The 17,060-nt window shown below is 41.7% G+C and overlaps 1 protein-coding gene across 1 annotated transcript in view; it reads left to right on the top strand.

The window, feature by feature from the left end:
• The window catches only part of LOC103619008 (ubiquinol-cytochrome-c reductase complex assembly factor 1), a 43,191-nt gene that overhangs the window by 18,103 nt on the left and 8,028 nt on the right, over window positions 1-17,060 (top strand). Inside the window, exon 5 of the mRNA XM_017739039.1 lies at window positions 2,506-2,614. Within this exon, the coding sequence (XP_017594528.1) occupies window positions 2,506-2,614 (109 nt within the window). The remainder of the gene's footprint in view (window positions 1-2,505; window positions 2,615-17,060) is intronic.

Here is a 17,060-nt window from a genome sequence, read left to right as displayed (position 1 = left end):
TGGCCAGGAACGGGGACAGCAGGAAAGTCCGAGTAAGCTTTACCCTGAATGGCTCATCACACCTTGATGCATGGTACAGGGCACCTCACAGCAGTGATCAGGGGTTGTCAACCACCACTTCTGGTGTTTAGGCCAGTCTGGCACTCTGGCAACACTGACAGAAGCAGTTGTAGCTGAGGCTGTTGTGAGAAACTGCAACATCTCAGCTGAGATGAGTTACAGATGCTCCTGATCCTTTTCAGCCATCCTTCCATATCATTTTCTTCTAAGATAATCTCTCTGCATAACTTAAATACAGCAAAAATTATCCAACCCAACCAGGGTGAGGTAGACAGCTTTCTAAAGATAGTTTGGAGTAATTTTCCTTTCAGGGTTTGATGAAGATGAGTCAGTATTTGTCTAAACTACAGAACAGATTGTGCAGTGAAACGATGAAATGTTTCACACCATGGTGAGCTAGTTAGGAGGTCTGTAGGCTTTAAAGAGTCTGCACCTCAGACAGCAGGTGCAGTAACAAACTTCCAAACTTTCAAATAAGCTGCAAAATTCCATGATCTCACTCGTGGTGCTGCAGAAGAGCTGTGTGACAGCACTGTGCATCCAAATGCAGAGCTGCCTCCTAGGCTCCATTGAGTAGCAGGTTTTCTTCTGAACACCACTCCAGTCCTGCTCATCATTGACCAGTTGTTGCCTGTTGGTCTCTGCACTGCTCTCCTGCTTCACCACCACTGAAGGCGCACAGGATAGGAAACACTGTTTATGCTCAGGGGGAGCTTTTCTTGCCCCTGAACTTTTCACCCCTGAGTTCACCTATTCAGCAAGAGAAGTACAAAAATGCTTTATTTAGCCCAAAATTAGTCTTTTAGGCTGAGTCTTTTTCTCTTTGACTTGTTAAGAGTGAGTAAAAATTTTGAATTCAGTAATTCACTTCTTTGTACAGTTCAGTTATGAAAATGCACAAGAGAAACAAAGGTTTTGAAACTGGTAGCAGTAAACCGAAAGTTTTAAGCCCTTTGTGCATTTGTTTTGTGGAAGGTCTGGTACCTGGACAGCTGTTCTCAGACAGCTGTTCTCTGATCGCTGTTTGAACAGAAAGCTTTGTCATCCTTCTGTGAGAAAGTGAGGATTTGGTTTTGGTACCATCTTAATTGCATTTGTTTGCTGGGACAGTGGTTCTAACTAGCAATAAGAATATAGGACTGGTGCAGGGTTTTCTCCCTTCAGTTTTTGTCTCTGTGACTGTCCCTGGCAGTAAGTTTTACTTCTTCTGCATATTGAAAAATATTCCTCTACTAATCCATACACAAGACAGAACCCATCATAAAGATGGACCTCTGTCCTTTTACAAGTCATCTTAGCACACTTCAGCTGTTTGTGATTTTCCCTGTTTGAGCTGGCACTCATGGGTCACCAAATACTTGTAATGCTTATAGATCTTAAATTCACTAAAGAAATGAACCTATTAAAAAATAAATAATCATGTTTTCCTTTTAGCTCTTGTGGCACATTCACCATTGTTAGGGTGTACCAGCTCCACAGTGGCCTCCAGCAGCTCTGCTGTCTTGGTTTTACAGGAACTGGGAGCATTTTCCTACCTGTAGCATGTCTATGAAAAGCAGTGACTTCTCTCAGCTCCAGTGTTTGAGCATCACCTCGTCTATAGTGACTCAGTCAGTCCTGGATAGGCACTTCTGTCTTTCAGCACAGGAGCAGAGTTGCTGAATGAGGTAGAGAAGATGGGGCAGGTAATGGGACCGGTCCCAGCCCAGTGAGGAATCAGCCTGGGCTTCAGTTCATGCTCTTTACAGATGTTTTATAATAGGCAAAATAAAATGATTATTTTATTTTGTAGGCAGAACAGCAGCAATGAAGTTCAAGTGGCTTTAATGCTTTAAAAAAAAAAAAAAAAGGTAAAACAACTCAGCCTGATATTCTCATTAAGATCTCACAATGTGCTTACAAACCTCTGAGTTGGTCTTTCATGTGGGGGTTTTGCCCGGTGCCCGGACATGTATCCAAAGACCCCTGCAGTTGAAATTCAGGACATTGCTGATGTGGATTGGTTGAAGACTGTAACTTGCTTAAGCTTTCCCAGCTTGGCTAGTTGGGCTCTTACAGCACTTGAGTGTACCAAGCTGAGCTACAGCTGGCTCAAAGCCTGGGATTAGACAAGCCATGTGTTCCTGCTCCAGAGGGTGAGGTGTTCTTAAGGCTGAGGAATTTAGGTTGCAGTAGTGTTTAACTAGATTACAGTACTGTCAACAAGAATAGAGTCCACTGTCACTCTTCCATGGCTGGATTGGCCAAAATCCAGCAGATACAGCTCCTGAGTACAGAATGGAAAAGCTTGTCATAGATTATTAAAAAAAAAATCTGTGTGTGTTTTTCTCCTGATCACAAACACATACCATAAGGAAAATCTTAAATGAGCTGGAATGTATTTAATGTACTCTTTCCTTTTTAAAAAAAGCTCAGGAGCTCTGACTGTGGTGTGTGCTCTTGCAGGATGTGCCTGGTGCGGCTGAAGCAGGAGGGCCGCACAGGGAAGTACATGTGTCGCTACATCGTTCACTGCATGTGGGAGGATGTCGAGCAGCGTGGGAAGGTGATGGGGGTAAGTCCTCTCTGGTGGTGTTAATCCCATTGGAATTGAAAGATTCCCATCTTTTAGTGCTTTTGTGGATTTGGGTATCTTAGAAAAATGCCTGAGAATCAACCTGTTTGATGTCTTTACCAGCTTCAGCTGGTACCTGCTGTATTGAGCCACCGGCCTTGTTCCTGAAAGCGTATCATGGCCTGGATAAAGGTTTTGATTTGTCTGAAATTAATTAATTTCCTACATGATTTGCCATGTGATTGCAGAAACGGATGCTGCTATAACAGAATGGGGATAGGAGTAAGCAGCTGGGGTAGGGGGGAATGTGACTAGTGCCAAATCTACAGCCACAACTTCAGTAATTCCAGCAGAGCTCTTGAGTTTCCTCTGTATCTAAAATGGTTAAAGGAAAGTTAATCAAAAAGGGGTTTTTGTCAAGTTCCTGCACATGACTGTAATTAGTCCTTAGTGTATTTTTCATTTTGGATTCTCTCTGTGCCTGATCTTTATCACAAAAAAGGTGTTCTAAGGAGAGAGTAGTTCTAAGGAGAGTTCATTTGCAAGTTTCAAGGAAGAGGAGGGTTGGATCATTCTGGCTTATTCTGAGGAAAGTTATGGTAGTTGGTTGTATTGGTAATTTCTGTCCTTAAAGTCTGAAAATGTGTTTCTCCAGTTGGGTGTTGGTAATTGCCTGAAGAGAAGGCATTGCAGAGGCAGTGGAAGTAGGTGACAGCAGACCTGATACTGGTGAGGCTGCCTGTGTTCAGGGCACTTCTGTGGGAGAACAGGGCTGGGAAAGATCTCCCGTGTTGTTGAAAAGGAAGAGAACTGTTCAGTTATTAAACAGAGGTTTGTCTATGAGTAAAATAAATTATGCTGCTAGAGAAGTGACAGTTTTCATATAGCAGTAATTAATGGTGTATTGTCAAGCCTTAGTTGTCAGTTCTGTTGGAGAAGCTGCCAGACAAGGGAATTAACCAGTGAGTTAGGATCTGGGATGCGATCATATTAGTAATGCAAGAAGTTTCTCTCTGATCCTTTGATTTGTATGTGGTTTTAGAAGGTGTTGGTTCTGGTGTAACTTCAGTTATTCCATCAGCAGGGTTTGAACAAACAGAGTTTGTTCCTAGTTGTTTGGAATTCCGTAGCTTTACTTCGTTACACGTTGCTTTTAAAGACAAGATATCCTGTTAATCTTCTTTTGAATTAAATCTAGATTCGTACATCTGAGAGTTTTTTGCTATATTAATGTGCTTAGATAAATTCCAGTATGGGAATCTCCTCTTTCTGGTAGGGCAGTGTGAGTGAGCCTGACAAATCAGATGTACTGGTGGAAAAGACTGAATGAAAGAGCTTCTTCATTTTTGTCCTTATCCAGTGCCTTCCATATCATACCACTGGTTGATTCTGCTTTCTCTAGGAACTGCACACAGCTCAGATCTTTACTCTGGGTGTAAATTTAAGGTTCTTCTTCTTGAAAAGCGAAAAAAATCCCAAACCCAAAACAAACCCCGGCCAAACACATCACCTCCCAAAGCACCTGAAAGTTTCTGTCTGATTCCATGAAGAAAATGAACCTTTGGAGCAGAAAATGATTTGTCTGTTTCTTTTGACCCTCATTTTGTCTTCTATGAACAGAGTGCTGGTTTGTAGTTTTCTGTGCAGGGTTGGAAGCAGCAGACAGCAAAGAGGAGCAAAGCTGGCTGTTTGCTGCCCTTCCAAGCAATGCAGGACTCCAAAGTGAAGAATGCTGAAGGTTAGGCCTGTATTGAAAGCTTTACAGTAAACCTTAGGGGAAAAAAAATAGTGCTTAGTCAGTTCTTTTTAAAGGGATGCACAGGGTTTCCATTTATGCAAACTAAACGATTGCGTTGCTGCACAAAATTCCCCAAAGTATAAAAACCCCACCAGTGTCGTTATGTTTTCATCCAGTCTGTACCCTGAAGTGTTTATACATGCATTTTGCAGCAGCATGGTTGCTGTGTGATGAAACTGCAAGGAGCTCTGAAGTTTCTGGAATGCCATTCATTCCCTGCCTTGTCAGGTTAGGCATCTAGTCAGTTTATCCTTGAATTTAAATTTAAATTGTGCAGTCTTTGTAGGAATGACCCTGCAGTGGAATCTCCAGCGTGCTTAGCTTGCATACTGTGATTCCTGTAATACACCAGGCTGTGGCCTGCTGCTAGCACAGCCTTTATGTGGCCACAGCAGATGCTCAGAGGAAGAACCTGCACATTTCAGGGCTTAATCTCCAAAGTAGTTACACCTGTGTGTGTATTTAGTACAGCTGAGCTGCACAGAGGCCCCTTGGTTTAATGAGCCTCCTTGGGTGAGAAGTGAACTCCTGCGCAGGCACTGAGGGGGAGTGAGAAAGCAGAGTGGACTCCCTGGGGGTAAATTTGGAAATCAGGACTGTTCTCTTCACCTGTAGTCTTGCAGTGGTTTGTTTTGTTCTTTTCTTTTCTTTAATCTTTTATTTATTCCTGATCTTATAGTCATTATTTGTAGTCAGTCCCCTATGGAGACAGGCTGAGAATGTTGGAGCTGTTGAGGCTGGAGAAGAGAAGGTTGTGTGGAGACCTCACAGTCCCTTTCCAGAATCTGAAGGGGCTACAGAGAAGCCAGAGAGGGACCCTTCCTCAGGAACTGCAGTGACAGGACAAAGGGGGATGGCTTCACATTGAAAGGGAGGGAATTTGGGTTAGACATGCAGAAGGAATTCTTCCCTGTGAGGGTGGGCAGGCCCTGGCACAGGGTGCCCAGAGAAGCTGTGGCTGCCCCTGGATCCCTGGAAGTGTCCAAGGCCAGGTTGGAGCAGCCTGGGACAGTGGAAGGTGTCCCTGCCCATGGCAGGGGTGGGATGGGGTGAGCTTTGAGGTCCCTGCAACCCAAAGCTAATGGGATTTTGTTGAGATAAACAAACTTCTTAGTCTCTTCTGGTAGTATTTGTTGTATGTTAGATAAAAGTTATCTATGCACTGATGTTGGAAGATATTACCAATTCCCTTGTTCCTTACCACTGCTTTATTTTCCTTCCTCAGTGCCAGTGATTCTGGCTTCATATCCCACTTCACCCATGCCCCTGCATTTTTTTCCTGTTTTTTCCATGTTTGTTCACTCTTCTCCACTCACTTTCCTTCCTTTCACAGGGCTGTACCCTGACTGAAGTCTTTCTCACCTCTCACCTTTAGCAATTGCAAGGAATTTTGAGTGACCAATAAAGGGCAGTTTCCCTAGTGCTACTTTCTCTTTCTTAATCTTGATCTCTTTATCCCTAATGATTTTTTTTAAACTGAAGCTGAGGTAATAACAGAGGATTTGTGACCTGATGGAGGGATGTGTGCAATTTATTTTCAAGTAATGTAGTCCTGCAGTCAGTAAATATTCTGGCTCCAAAAGAAGGTGGTCAAATACATCAAGAATAGTAGATAAAAAGAAGATGACATTAATGTTCCTCTGTCAATGCTTTTAAATTTCAGAATCTGAGTCTTTTTCAGAAGTAAGGTAAATGAAAAGAAACTTTACTGAATACGTTCAGAGCACTAAATTATCATCTGCATAGATCGTAGGAGGTTAGGAAATCCATTCCTTGCCTTTTCTCTCATGCAGTGTATCAAAGGTCAAGATTTAACTCCCAATTCCTGTATTGTGGTACAAGTGACAGAGCACCTGGATGGAATTGCTGTCTGGATGCAATTAGTTTAACTTGTTGACATACAAAGTTGCAGTTCTTTAGCTTGCTTCCAATCTAGCAACAATGCCAACACTTGATGCAGAAAATGGACACTGTATTCCTGAAGTGATACTGATGGTTTATTGAAATGTGCCATCTGCTCTTAACTGGTTCATTGAAGCCAAAAGGGGTAGAATGTAAAGCATTTTAACTGCTAATTTACATCAGCTCCAGCTCCAAATGGAGTTTGTATTATTTCAAAACCTGGTTGTTAAAACTGCTGAGATTTAAATCTCTGCTAAAAAGTTTTGGGACCTGTTAGCCTGAGCTCCTTCAGCACTCCTGAATGTCGGCAAGAGTCAGAAACCCAAACTTGACACAGCTGTAAAAACACACGGAGAGCCTGTGGCCTCAGCAAATTCTACTGGTGCAGGCATATTTCAGATATAAATTTTACTCTGCTGTCCCTAGTACTAATGAAGTCAGTCTCTTTTGGTGGGTTTGCAGCCAGGTGTGTCCAGTTCTGTGGCTAACCAGTGCTCTTTACTTAATTTTTCCACTAGTGACATTTCTATCAAACTTTAAAAACAAACAGAAAAATTGGCTTGATGCAATGGCTCCAAGTGTTAATAGTAACATTAGGCTGGGTAAAAGACTTCCTTTGGATCCTGCTTTGCCAGAGATCTCCACCTCGTGGCTTGCAGGGAATAGCTTTATACTGTGCAAACTGGCAGCTGCCTCATCAGTTTGGAAAGGGAATTCTCTCAGGACTAGACATTGCTGCTATTTTATCCCTAAGGGAGTTCTGGAGCTACCTGAGTATTAACCTGGCTGATCTCAGTACTGTGCTTTAGTAACTCTGTGGATTTAAAAGTTGTTACAAGTTTAAGTGTATTTTAATACCCTTAGATGAAGCTGCAGAGTTGATCAGAAGGACATGTAGGTGTCCCCTGGAACGAGATTTCAGCTGATAACAGGACAAGAGGTATGAGGGTTAAATAAATAAAGAAATTATAGACTTTCAACCACTCAAAAAATCCCAAACCAAAAAAACCCAAACACCCCTTCCTCCTCCAGGCACCCCACACTAATACTTGTGGGTGCAAATCCTGTAGTATCTCAGGAAGATCCATCAGGCTTTATTCCAATACTTGTAACTGGTTGTAGGTTCACTTCACCTGCCTTGATCGTGTGTGTTGTGGTGGCATTCTGCTGCTGAAGAATTAAAGTTGTTTTCAGTGCAAAATGACAATTCATTTTATAATGAATAAATGTTCTAAAAGAGATAAGACTAGGAGGGGCTGTCCAGCCCAGTGTGCCAAACCTGTTTTAATTTATCATAATCTCACTTTCCTGTTTTCCCACCAGACCACTTAGACTCCTACCCCCTTTTTTTTCCAGGAACACATCTAGGTGTCTTTTGAATTCGTTTATTGGCTCTGCTGTGTGTTGCACAATACAGCCTTTGTTACACTTTTAGCTAGAGCTGTTTGTACCCAGTGACCCATAATTTGCTCTCAATTACACTCATGTACATCTGAAGTAACAGCATCAGAATCGATACATGTAACTGAGAGCTGAAATTGGCTTGGGAACTTGAACACCATTTTCTGTCTTGATACTCTTTCCACAATTAAAATACTTCAGTTTATTAATAATGCCAATTTACTTTACAGTAGCTGCAGATCCTGAACTCAGTTTAATTCTGTTTAAGTTATTCTTACTGTGGAGAACAGAAAGTTTGACCCTTGTAACTAAACGCTCAGAAGGCGTGGTTGGAGTGAGACCAGTAAGTTGTAGAAGGGCTTTAGAGGATGAGAGGACAGGGTGTAAAATTGATACCATTTTAAAATAGAACTTGATCTTTGTATGAATGGAAGTGGGAAGCTGCTGTACTGCGATGTTGAGGGGTCCTTTCCAGGCCTGTCTCTGAAATCTGATGGGAAGTCACGGAGTCTATTTTGGATGCACAGGAGAGAAACTACATTTTTGAGAGAGATTGGGGCAGAAGGGAAGTGGGTGCAGTATTTTGGGGCTGGAATGGGTAGTTGGGATGAAGGGAATATACTGAAGTGAAATATTGCAGTGAAGGTACTGATTTTGTTTGAGGAAATGGACTGGGGAGAGGATGTTCAGTACAGGTAAAAAAGGTTTTTAAAAACCTATAAAACTAAAGAAGAGAAGTTTGAGTTTTAAATTATCTATATATTTTTTGAAATGCTTTACTAGGACTTTTTAAGGAGAAAGATGTTATATTTTTTGGTAACCACTTAGAAGATATAAAATCTCACCAGTTTCTAGTGTTCCCTTTTATAAAAAGCAAAGAAACTAAACCCTTGCCAAAGCAGTGAGATACCAAATTGGTCTGTATGGTTTTTGTGGGGTTTTTTAATAGGATGCCAGACACTGTATGATTAGCTGAAGTTACTGTTTCAAGAACATCATCAAAAAAAGTTCATCGACCCTTGAAATTTTCTCAAAGAGCTTGAGAGTTCACAGTAAGTTTCCAGTGCTTTGTCATTTCATAAATGAATAATAGTAGCAGGTACTTTTCCAGAGTAAATTTGATTCTGGAAATCTTAATAACTTAAATATGTAGGACAGTGCATGAATGTGGAATTTTACCTTGAATTATCTCAACTGTGATGATGTCTGAAACAAACAGTAATGATGCAGATTTAGCTTTACCAGCACACGGAGTTTTGAAATAGGGGTCTCTTTCTCAGGTTGCTTTTGATGTGGTTGTTCTAGAGACAGCATCTGTGGAACCAACACACCTGGGTGAAATGTTTGGGCCATGCTGACGATGCCTGGTATTGAAATAAAGATACAATAAATGCTTGGGTTCTTTTCAGCTGGCCTGCCCCAGTTTTCTGGCATAAAAAAATCAATTCTGGCATAAAAAAATCAATTTAAATTTCCCAGATGTGTTGGATCCTGTTACTGTAAGGTGGTGTCCTTGGCCTGTTCTGTGCCTTGCTAGAGTGGCTGCAGGAATTACACTGGAAGCTGCCTTGTGGCACCTTTGCTAGAGGTACCTTTTTTTTTCAGTATTACGTATTTTTTCAGTATTACATTACTCTATGTCCATTATATAGGGAAAGGTTCTTCTCCCAGAATGTGCTTTTAAGCTCCTTCATAAAAACAGAAATAATACCAAGACCAGTGTCCTAAATCAAACCAAACAAACCATTGAGAGGTTCTCTGTTGTCCCCATAGATTTTAATCACATTGTTGCTTGTGGTTTTCACTGCAGAAAGTCACTGACATCTTCTGCTTCCACTTCAGCAGTGAGTCTTGTGTTTTCTTGTTAGAGCTTGGTTTAGCTTTTGCTTCCATTTTCTGAGTTCCCTGGCCCGTTTTATCCATTTGCAGAACTGACAGCTCTTTGAAACCCCTTTTTTTTTTTTGACTGCTTTTGCTAACTGCTCCCACAGATAATTATCAGGAAGTGCAAGTGCAATCCCCTCAGTAATCCCAATGCCTGCTTCCACACTTGCTCACTCCTCTGATTTCTTTTACAACCCTAGTATAAGCAACAGCAGAGGATACTTTTGTACACATCTAGGGAAGCTCAGGTGCTTTTCTGTTTTCCATCCTGGTCTGAGAATCTCAGTGGATTCTATTCCTTTGTGTGTCCTCAGTTGTCTCTTTTCTTTCTGGTCTTACACAGCACTTGCTTTATCTCTATTAACTAGTTAATTACCATTACACTTCTGTAAGAGCTTGAATTTTGTTATTTCATTCAAAGGTCAGGAAATAATGCCAAAACTTAAAAGTTTTGACCTAAATACCAGCATATCTAATCTTAGAGATCTCTCTTTGTTGCTAGCAAAGTGTGCATCATGTTGACTTTCAAGTTAGTCCGGAGGCCTTGGGGCCAGGAGAATAAGTGCACATAAAAAGGGACATTTTTATGGTTGGGATGTCATGGGTGAGAGATGGGGTCAGTACAATCTTGGTCAATGTGAAATGAGCAACCCTGGTCTAAATGGGTTTTCACAGAGCTTGGGCATCCAGAAGGATCTGGCAGGGAACAGAAGGCAGGCCTGGTGCAGTGGTTTTAGGGGGTGTCCCCATAGCTATGGAGTAATTTCTCACTGATGCTGAGTACCAGCAGTTCTGTTGGAGATGCTGTTTGAAGACTTCATTTTTTAAAAGTGGGGAAGTGGCAGAGCCCCTGTAATTGGTGGAAACACACGATTAAAGCCCCAGAGGACAGAGCCAGGTACCAAGGAGCTTAAAAATAAAGTGTCTTCTTGAAAGCATCCTGAATTTGCCCATTTGTATTTCCTGTTTTATGATGTCCTTGCAGAAAGGAAGATAACCACTATATAGGTTTAATCCACATTATTCAGGAACCTGTGTAAGGAAGATCTTGGCTTCTTAAAATCCTTGCCCATGCTTTTAGGATCTTCTGGAAGTTTACTTATTCACAGCAGCATTGAGTCTGAATGAAATGCAGAAGTAAGATGGAAAACTCACAATATCTTACCATGCAGCATTTTCATAGTTCACTTTCCTCCTCTGCCTTTTACTTGAGGGCAGAAGTAGGGTAGAGAAATAATTTTTGTTCTCTTCTGAAAGGTTACAGTAATAAAGAAACTCTTGTTAACATCAGAGTATATGGCAGGCAGGAGTTTTCACAGTCTGGCATTGTTTATTTTACCAGCAATTTGGAACCTTCTGCACTCTTAAAATATTGGCAAGAAAATATTTAACTGTTAACTGTTCTGTGGCCTGCGTGTGTTTGAAGCCCTGGGGAGGAGGAATGCTTGGGGAAATCGGGTTTTTCTCAGCTTATGATTGAAACCAGAAGGTGCAGAATATTGGTAGAAGGTGAAAGCAATGTGACTTCAAATTAGATTTTTACCCAAATGTGGAACTGATGGGAGAATGTCAAACAGGTCATGTATGAGCAGGGTCCTGCTAGGAGAGAGTGGGAAGGCTGATGGAGCAAACACAAATCAGCCAGTCTGCCAGGCACTACAGAAATGAATTTTAAAAGGTGATACTAATTGTGAGTATTTGCATTTGTCCTGGCTTCAGTCACTGGATAAAGGTTGTAGCAGTAAGGATTAGGCTGGTCAATTGCTGACTAATTGTATGGACTCTAGCAATTGTCACTCCATTTGAAATGAAATAAACATTTTTTTGGACAGGTTTTTTAGGAGAGGAGATGGGTGCCTTGCTGTTCCCCTCCAACAGCAGCTTGTTCTGGTCCCAAATTCTTGGAGAAAGAATGTTTTTTTGTGTTCTTACTATTTTTCCCCTAGGGGTGGATGACCTATTTGGTATGAGCAGGATCATTCTTGCTCATATTACTACATAAAATGTAGCCTCTTCCCATGAGGGTATTAAAGGCTATGGTAAAGGCAGCAATTTTTTAATTGCACTAGCACTTTTCAGGTGAAATTCCTGCCAAGTCAGCAAAGTGACCTGATGTCTGGTGTCCAGGATCATCTAATGAGCTGTGCCTGTCTTGATGGAGGTCAGGGCAGGAAAGAATAGAGACCCAGGCAGGAGAGATACCAGCCAGTGTCTGCAAAGGTCAGCAAAAAATGGACAAAACTGAACATGCTCAGAACTCCTGCTGCTGTCAGATGAAGATCCAGTGTGTGCTGTGGCTGCCAATGACCAGAGATATTTGGGATAAAGGATAAGAAACAGAATTGTGGGTCAGTTCCTTCTGGTATATTCTCCTGGCATTTACTAACAGGTAACCCGAGAGCTGCACAGGGACCGCCGTGTCCGGGATCACTGACAGAAATCCTCCAGGAATGTGCAGGCCTTTTGTTACCTCTTCCATATTTTTTGCTCTTTAATGCCCTGTGGCAGTAACTTCTGCCTCTTAAATTCATTGCATGAGAAAGCACCTAAATTTTGAAGTATTATTTGGTCATTTCATCAGATTCCTTTCTACATCTTTTTTAATGAGAAACAGTGGACAGTAATTTGTTTATCTGCTTGATACCACTCATGATTTTACCTCTCCACCATCTTCTTCTTCATTTCACCCTGAATATAACGAGTGTTTCTTCATATGTCTCATTGTGTCATCATGGACTTTTCTATGTGGTTTCCACTACTTTTAGATGTGTTCTGAGATTAAAAGGTAACAATTATGTGCAGCATTTTATATGCAGGTACATTGTGGATTTATGGCAGAATAGGGTTCCTCTTTTGGTTTATATTCCTTTCATTATAATGCCTAAAATTTATTTATCTTTTTCTTCACTACTGAATTGTTGAACTTAGTTCAATGGATTTAGTAAAATGGATTTTAAAGATCCATTTCCAAACTGTAGCTGCCAAATGTGTGCACATTGTTAAATAGGTTTTATGAATTACTTTTTTTAACACCTACTACTCGTACCTTTATCAGCACTGAATATCACTGGTCATAAGTATCTGTGATTTTTATTTTCATTTACTGTATTTTCTACTAATTTGTACTTGCCTGTTTCTGCTGAAGTACTTTTCAGAATGGATGCCACCTTTCCTGTCTCTGCAGCCCTGTTAATGTTAGCTAATGTGTTTCACTTAGTTTAGTACTTAATAATCCCTGGAATTTTGTTGCTCCTGACTTTTTTAAAGTTACCTGAAGCCTTTCACTATGGGCAGATCATATCACCTGGAATATGATGGACTGGGAGTGTCCAAGGCCAGGTTGGACAGGGCTTGGAGCAACCTGGTCTGGTGGAAGGTGTCCCTACCCATGGCAGGGGGTGGAAATGGATGGGATTGAAGGTCCCTTCCATTCCAAACCAGTGTGGGATCCTTCTCTGACTCTCAGAATCCTGAGTGCTGTGAGAAGGTGATGGAGCAATGAGTATTCACTGCCTGATCCTGTGGAAGGACTGGGCCAGCAGATGAAACCAGCAGGAGCCAGTTTCAGGGGGAACAGACCAGGGTGCTTCTTGCTGAAGCACATGGTGGGTGCAGAAAGTTCGCTGCACATAGAGACCTTTTGGAGGTTACTCTCTAAACAAGCAGCAAAAGTTGGGAGGTATCCTGAGCTGAAATTGGTTGGGAGAATCCTTGGAGGAAGTAGGTACCATCTTTTGTAGGGTTTGACCTTTTCTCAGGGATTCTGGCTGCTGTTGAAGGCAGGATATGCTGGTAGCTGGCCCCTTGGTCTGATCAGTGTTCCTGGTGTGTGACACTTTATGACAGTCCCTGAGGTTTGTCTAAGTGAGGAGCTGGAGCTTTACAGGATCTCTGTGAGTGCTCATGGTGCATGTTTAACTTAATGATTTATCTACCTTTACTACTGTCTTCTTCAAGTGCCTCTTTTAAACTTGGTTGTGAAATTTCCTTTATCAGTTTTTCAGGTTGAATTCCTGATTCTGGTGTGTTCAGAAACACGTTGGTGATTAGCTTTAGGCTTGTAGCAACTAGTTTTTTCAAGAGGCATTACAGGAAAATCCCTTGACAGCTGCTTACCTTACAGAGAATCAGCACAACTTGACAGAGCACAGCAATTTGACCTCTTTTCCCTGATCCTTCTCTTGAGAGGTTGTCAGTGAGCTCTGCCAGCCACATTCTGCAGGGAAGCAGGAATTTGGAATAAGCCATTGAATACAGTTCAGATTGTACTGTGATCTCCTCTGCATCTGTAACTGGTACCATGGCAGAGCTTCCAAATTAATAAACTGCAAGATAGGAACAAAGCTCATTTTCTGGGTAGCAGATAGGTAGCTGTGAGCATTTGCTTTTGCTGAAAGATGTAGGTAATATTGTATAACTTGCTTTTCTGTGTCTGCTTGGAATAAACTTCCTCTGAGGAGCCTTATTGATGATTGCACAATTGTTATGAAGGTAGAAGAGCACGAACAACTTTTTCCATTAACATATTGTTTTTATGGATTGAAGATTTTGGCAGGAGCTGGTTCTGCTGCGACCTAACATTTAGCTTTTGTCTAAGTTAAAAGAATATTAGAGTAGGTTATCGCTGAATACCGAAGAAGGCTTTAAAGATTGTTCTCTGAAGTTAATGATTATGGAGGTGTATTACAAAATTACTTCAAATTTAAAAAATAGAGAATTTATCAGAAGAGTTATTATTTAAAGCATACAGGACTCAAGCTGTGGCTAATTACAAGCAGTGATATGCTTTGCAGACAAAGTAGCAGAGCATTTGATAAAAAGCTCAAAAATTGAAGATTGGAAAAATAATTTCTTTGATATCTTTGTCATTTCACAAGTATGTGCCTGAAGGAACTGGCCCCTTGCTACAGAAATCTTCCTCATCTGTTTTATTAATTTAATCTTTTTGATCCTAGCTACAGTCTCAATAATTTCAAAATTACTGTCCTGCAAGCAGGAGTGATGTTATAGGATGAAATAAAAGGGCTGCATTTGCCCACTTAATGTCATGTGTGTTTTAACAGTGTTTTGAGCAAGCACTCAAAAAAGCCCATACATAAGTGCTTATGTATTATTTATAAATAACATAAACCGTATTACAAGTAATTCTGTCCAATTGCAACTTGAGAGAAGGGGCATAAAAAAGCCTAAATATTTGTGGAATGACATTTTTTATCATGAAAGATCAGTCCTGTATCTCCTTCAGGATTGCTGATATTCCTGCTCCAGCAGTCAGAAGTGTCAGTGAGAGTGGTTGATGTTTATGGCAGCGGAGCTGCAGAAGTCCCCAGAGTGGACTCAGCCATGACAGCATGAGTGTACTCAGACCAGTGGAACTTGTTTTGCACAAGGGATGGATTAATTTTTACTGTATCAGCATAAACCACTACTTTGCTGTTGCAACTTTGACCCCTCCAGGAGTGTGCTGCTGACGTGGTGTGACAGTGCACCTGGAAGAGCCTAGTCTTAGTTTGAAAAGATGACTGTGCCAACACATCCGTTGTGTACAGGTACAGGAGCAAATAAAAACCCAAGCCAGAAAATTCAAATATGAAATGAGATACACATGTTCAACTGTGAGGGTGATACGCTTTAGCCAAACACAACTTAGTGAGCTTAGTACAGGGGGAACTCGGTGAAGTGTAATGGTCTGTGATATGCAGAGGGTCAGGTTCTATGATCTAATCATTTCTTCTGGCTGAAATCTCTTCATAAAAAAGTCTAGTTCAAGCATAACGTACAGCCTAAAGAGAGGAATTGCTGCCTGGAATTCAATGACTAGTGCTTGTACGAGGCAGTTAGAAGTGCCCCTTCTGGCTTTATAGTCTATGGAAGGATTAATGTGTTAAAGTAGCTTAAGGGTGCAACACATGCTGGCAAAAGCTGAAGCAGAAAGAAACTCCTGTTGCAGTGCTCTCAGTGCAGCCTGTTGGCCATCCCAGCTTGGGCAGCGCTGGCAGGACACAGGTGTGCAGTGACACTGCCAGGGATCCCGTGTGCTGCACCTTGGCGGCCCTGGGCTCATCCCTGGGCTGATGGCTCTGAGCAGGCAGAGCACATCAGAGCTCATGGAGTCATAGAATTGTTAAGATGGGGAAACACATTTCAGATCATCTGGTCACCATCAGTCAATCCAACACCACCGCCCCCATGTTCACCATTAAACCATGTCCTCAACTGCCACACCCACACGTTTCTGAACCAGGGATGGTGACCCCACCACTGCCCTGGGAAGCCTGTGCCAATGTTTTAAAACTCTTTCTGTTGTTTCTTTTCCCTCATATCCAATCTAAACCTCTCCTCACACAATTTGAGGCCGTTCCTCTTGTCCTGCCATTTGTTACCTTCCAGTCTGTGCACACTGATCCTACTCTGCACCATGAGCCAAAGCAAGTGGGGAGAAGGAGGAGATTCATTACCAAAGGATGCTCTTGATCCATCACAGGACACTGATATGGACTTATTCTAGAGCAGCATTCACTTTAAATACCATGTCCACGTGTTAGGTCTTTTGCTACGTGTCCAGCAGTACAGGAGAGCAGTATGCTCTTACCTCCCTAGAAATCCTCTTAGAATACAAAACCTTCTGTGAGAGTTGGTGCTGTCACTTGTCTGCTGCAGTCACCCTCAGCATGTGGCTGTTGGATGATGCACATGAACTCGCTGAGGCTGAAGACGGTTTCTTCACTGTGACATGGAAAATCCAGCAGCTGCTTGCTGCAGTTGTCCCCCAGGCAGAACGTGGGCTCATGGAGCCTTTCAGAGAACAGTTGTGACATGTAGCAGGAAGATAATGTTAGCTGTACATTTCCTTGTTTCAGAGGTCTTGTAAAGGTGAGATGTGTACCAAAAATGGGTTCCTTGTTTTGAACTAACATAGTCCTGTGTCCTGCAGGCCATAGCACATAAATCTGTCCAGTGACAGCTCTGCACTGGGCTGTTCCAAGGAAGGCAAAGGGGCAAAGTCCCAAGAAGAGCTCCAGATGTTACTGATTTTTTCCTTGTTATTAGCAATTACTCACTTGAAATTCTCTAGCAGTTTTTCTTCTTAATAACAAACTGTGGAAGAGTCAGCAGAATCATGACCAATCAGATCCTGAAACTGCCCAGTGGTAAGAACTTGTACGAGCTTCAAAAGAGGAAGCGCTTCCAGCAAACACTGATTTGGATTTGCTCATTTTTCTTGATTTATAAAGAAGGGATTTTTCCTTCAATGTTTATACTTGACCAATGCCAGTTGTATTCTTCAGAAACTGCAATATACCTTCATTTCATTGCCTAAGATACAGCTCCATCCCCAAACTCAGATTTTATATCTGAAACTGTCTTTTAAGATGTATTTATTGCCATGTTTGTTTAACTTGGTTATCTCCTTCATCGATCTGTTTCTTGCTAACTTAAAGCTGCTGCTCTTTGTTTTTA

The sequence above is a fragment of the Corvus brachyrhynchos genome, unplaced genomic scaffold, assembly GCF_000691975.1.
Source record: "Corvus brachyrhynchos isolate BGI_N302 unplaced genomic scaffold, ASM69197v1 scaffold427, whole genome shotgun sequence".
NCBI lineage: Eukaryota > Metazoa > Chordata > Aves > Passeriformes > Corvidae > Corvus > Corvus brachyrhynchos.
This window is presented reverse-complemented; position numbering and strand designations above follow the sequence as displayed.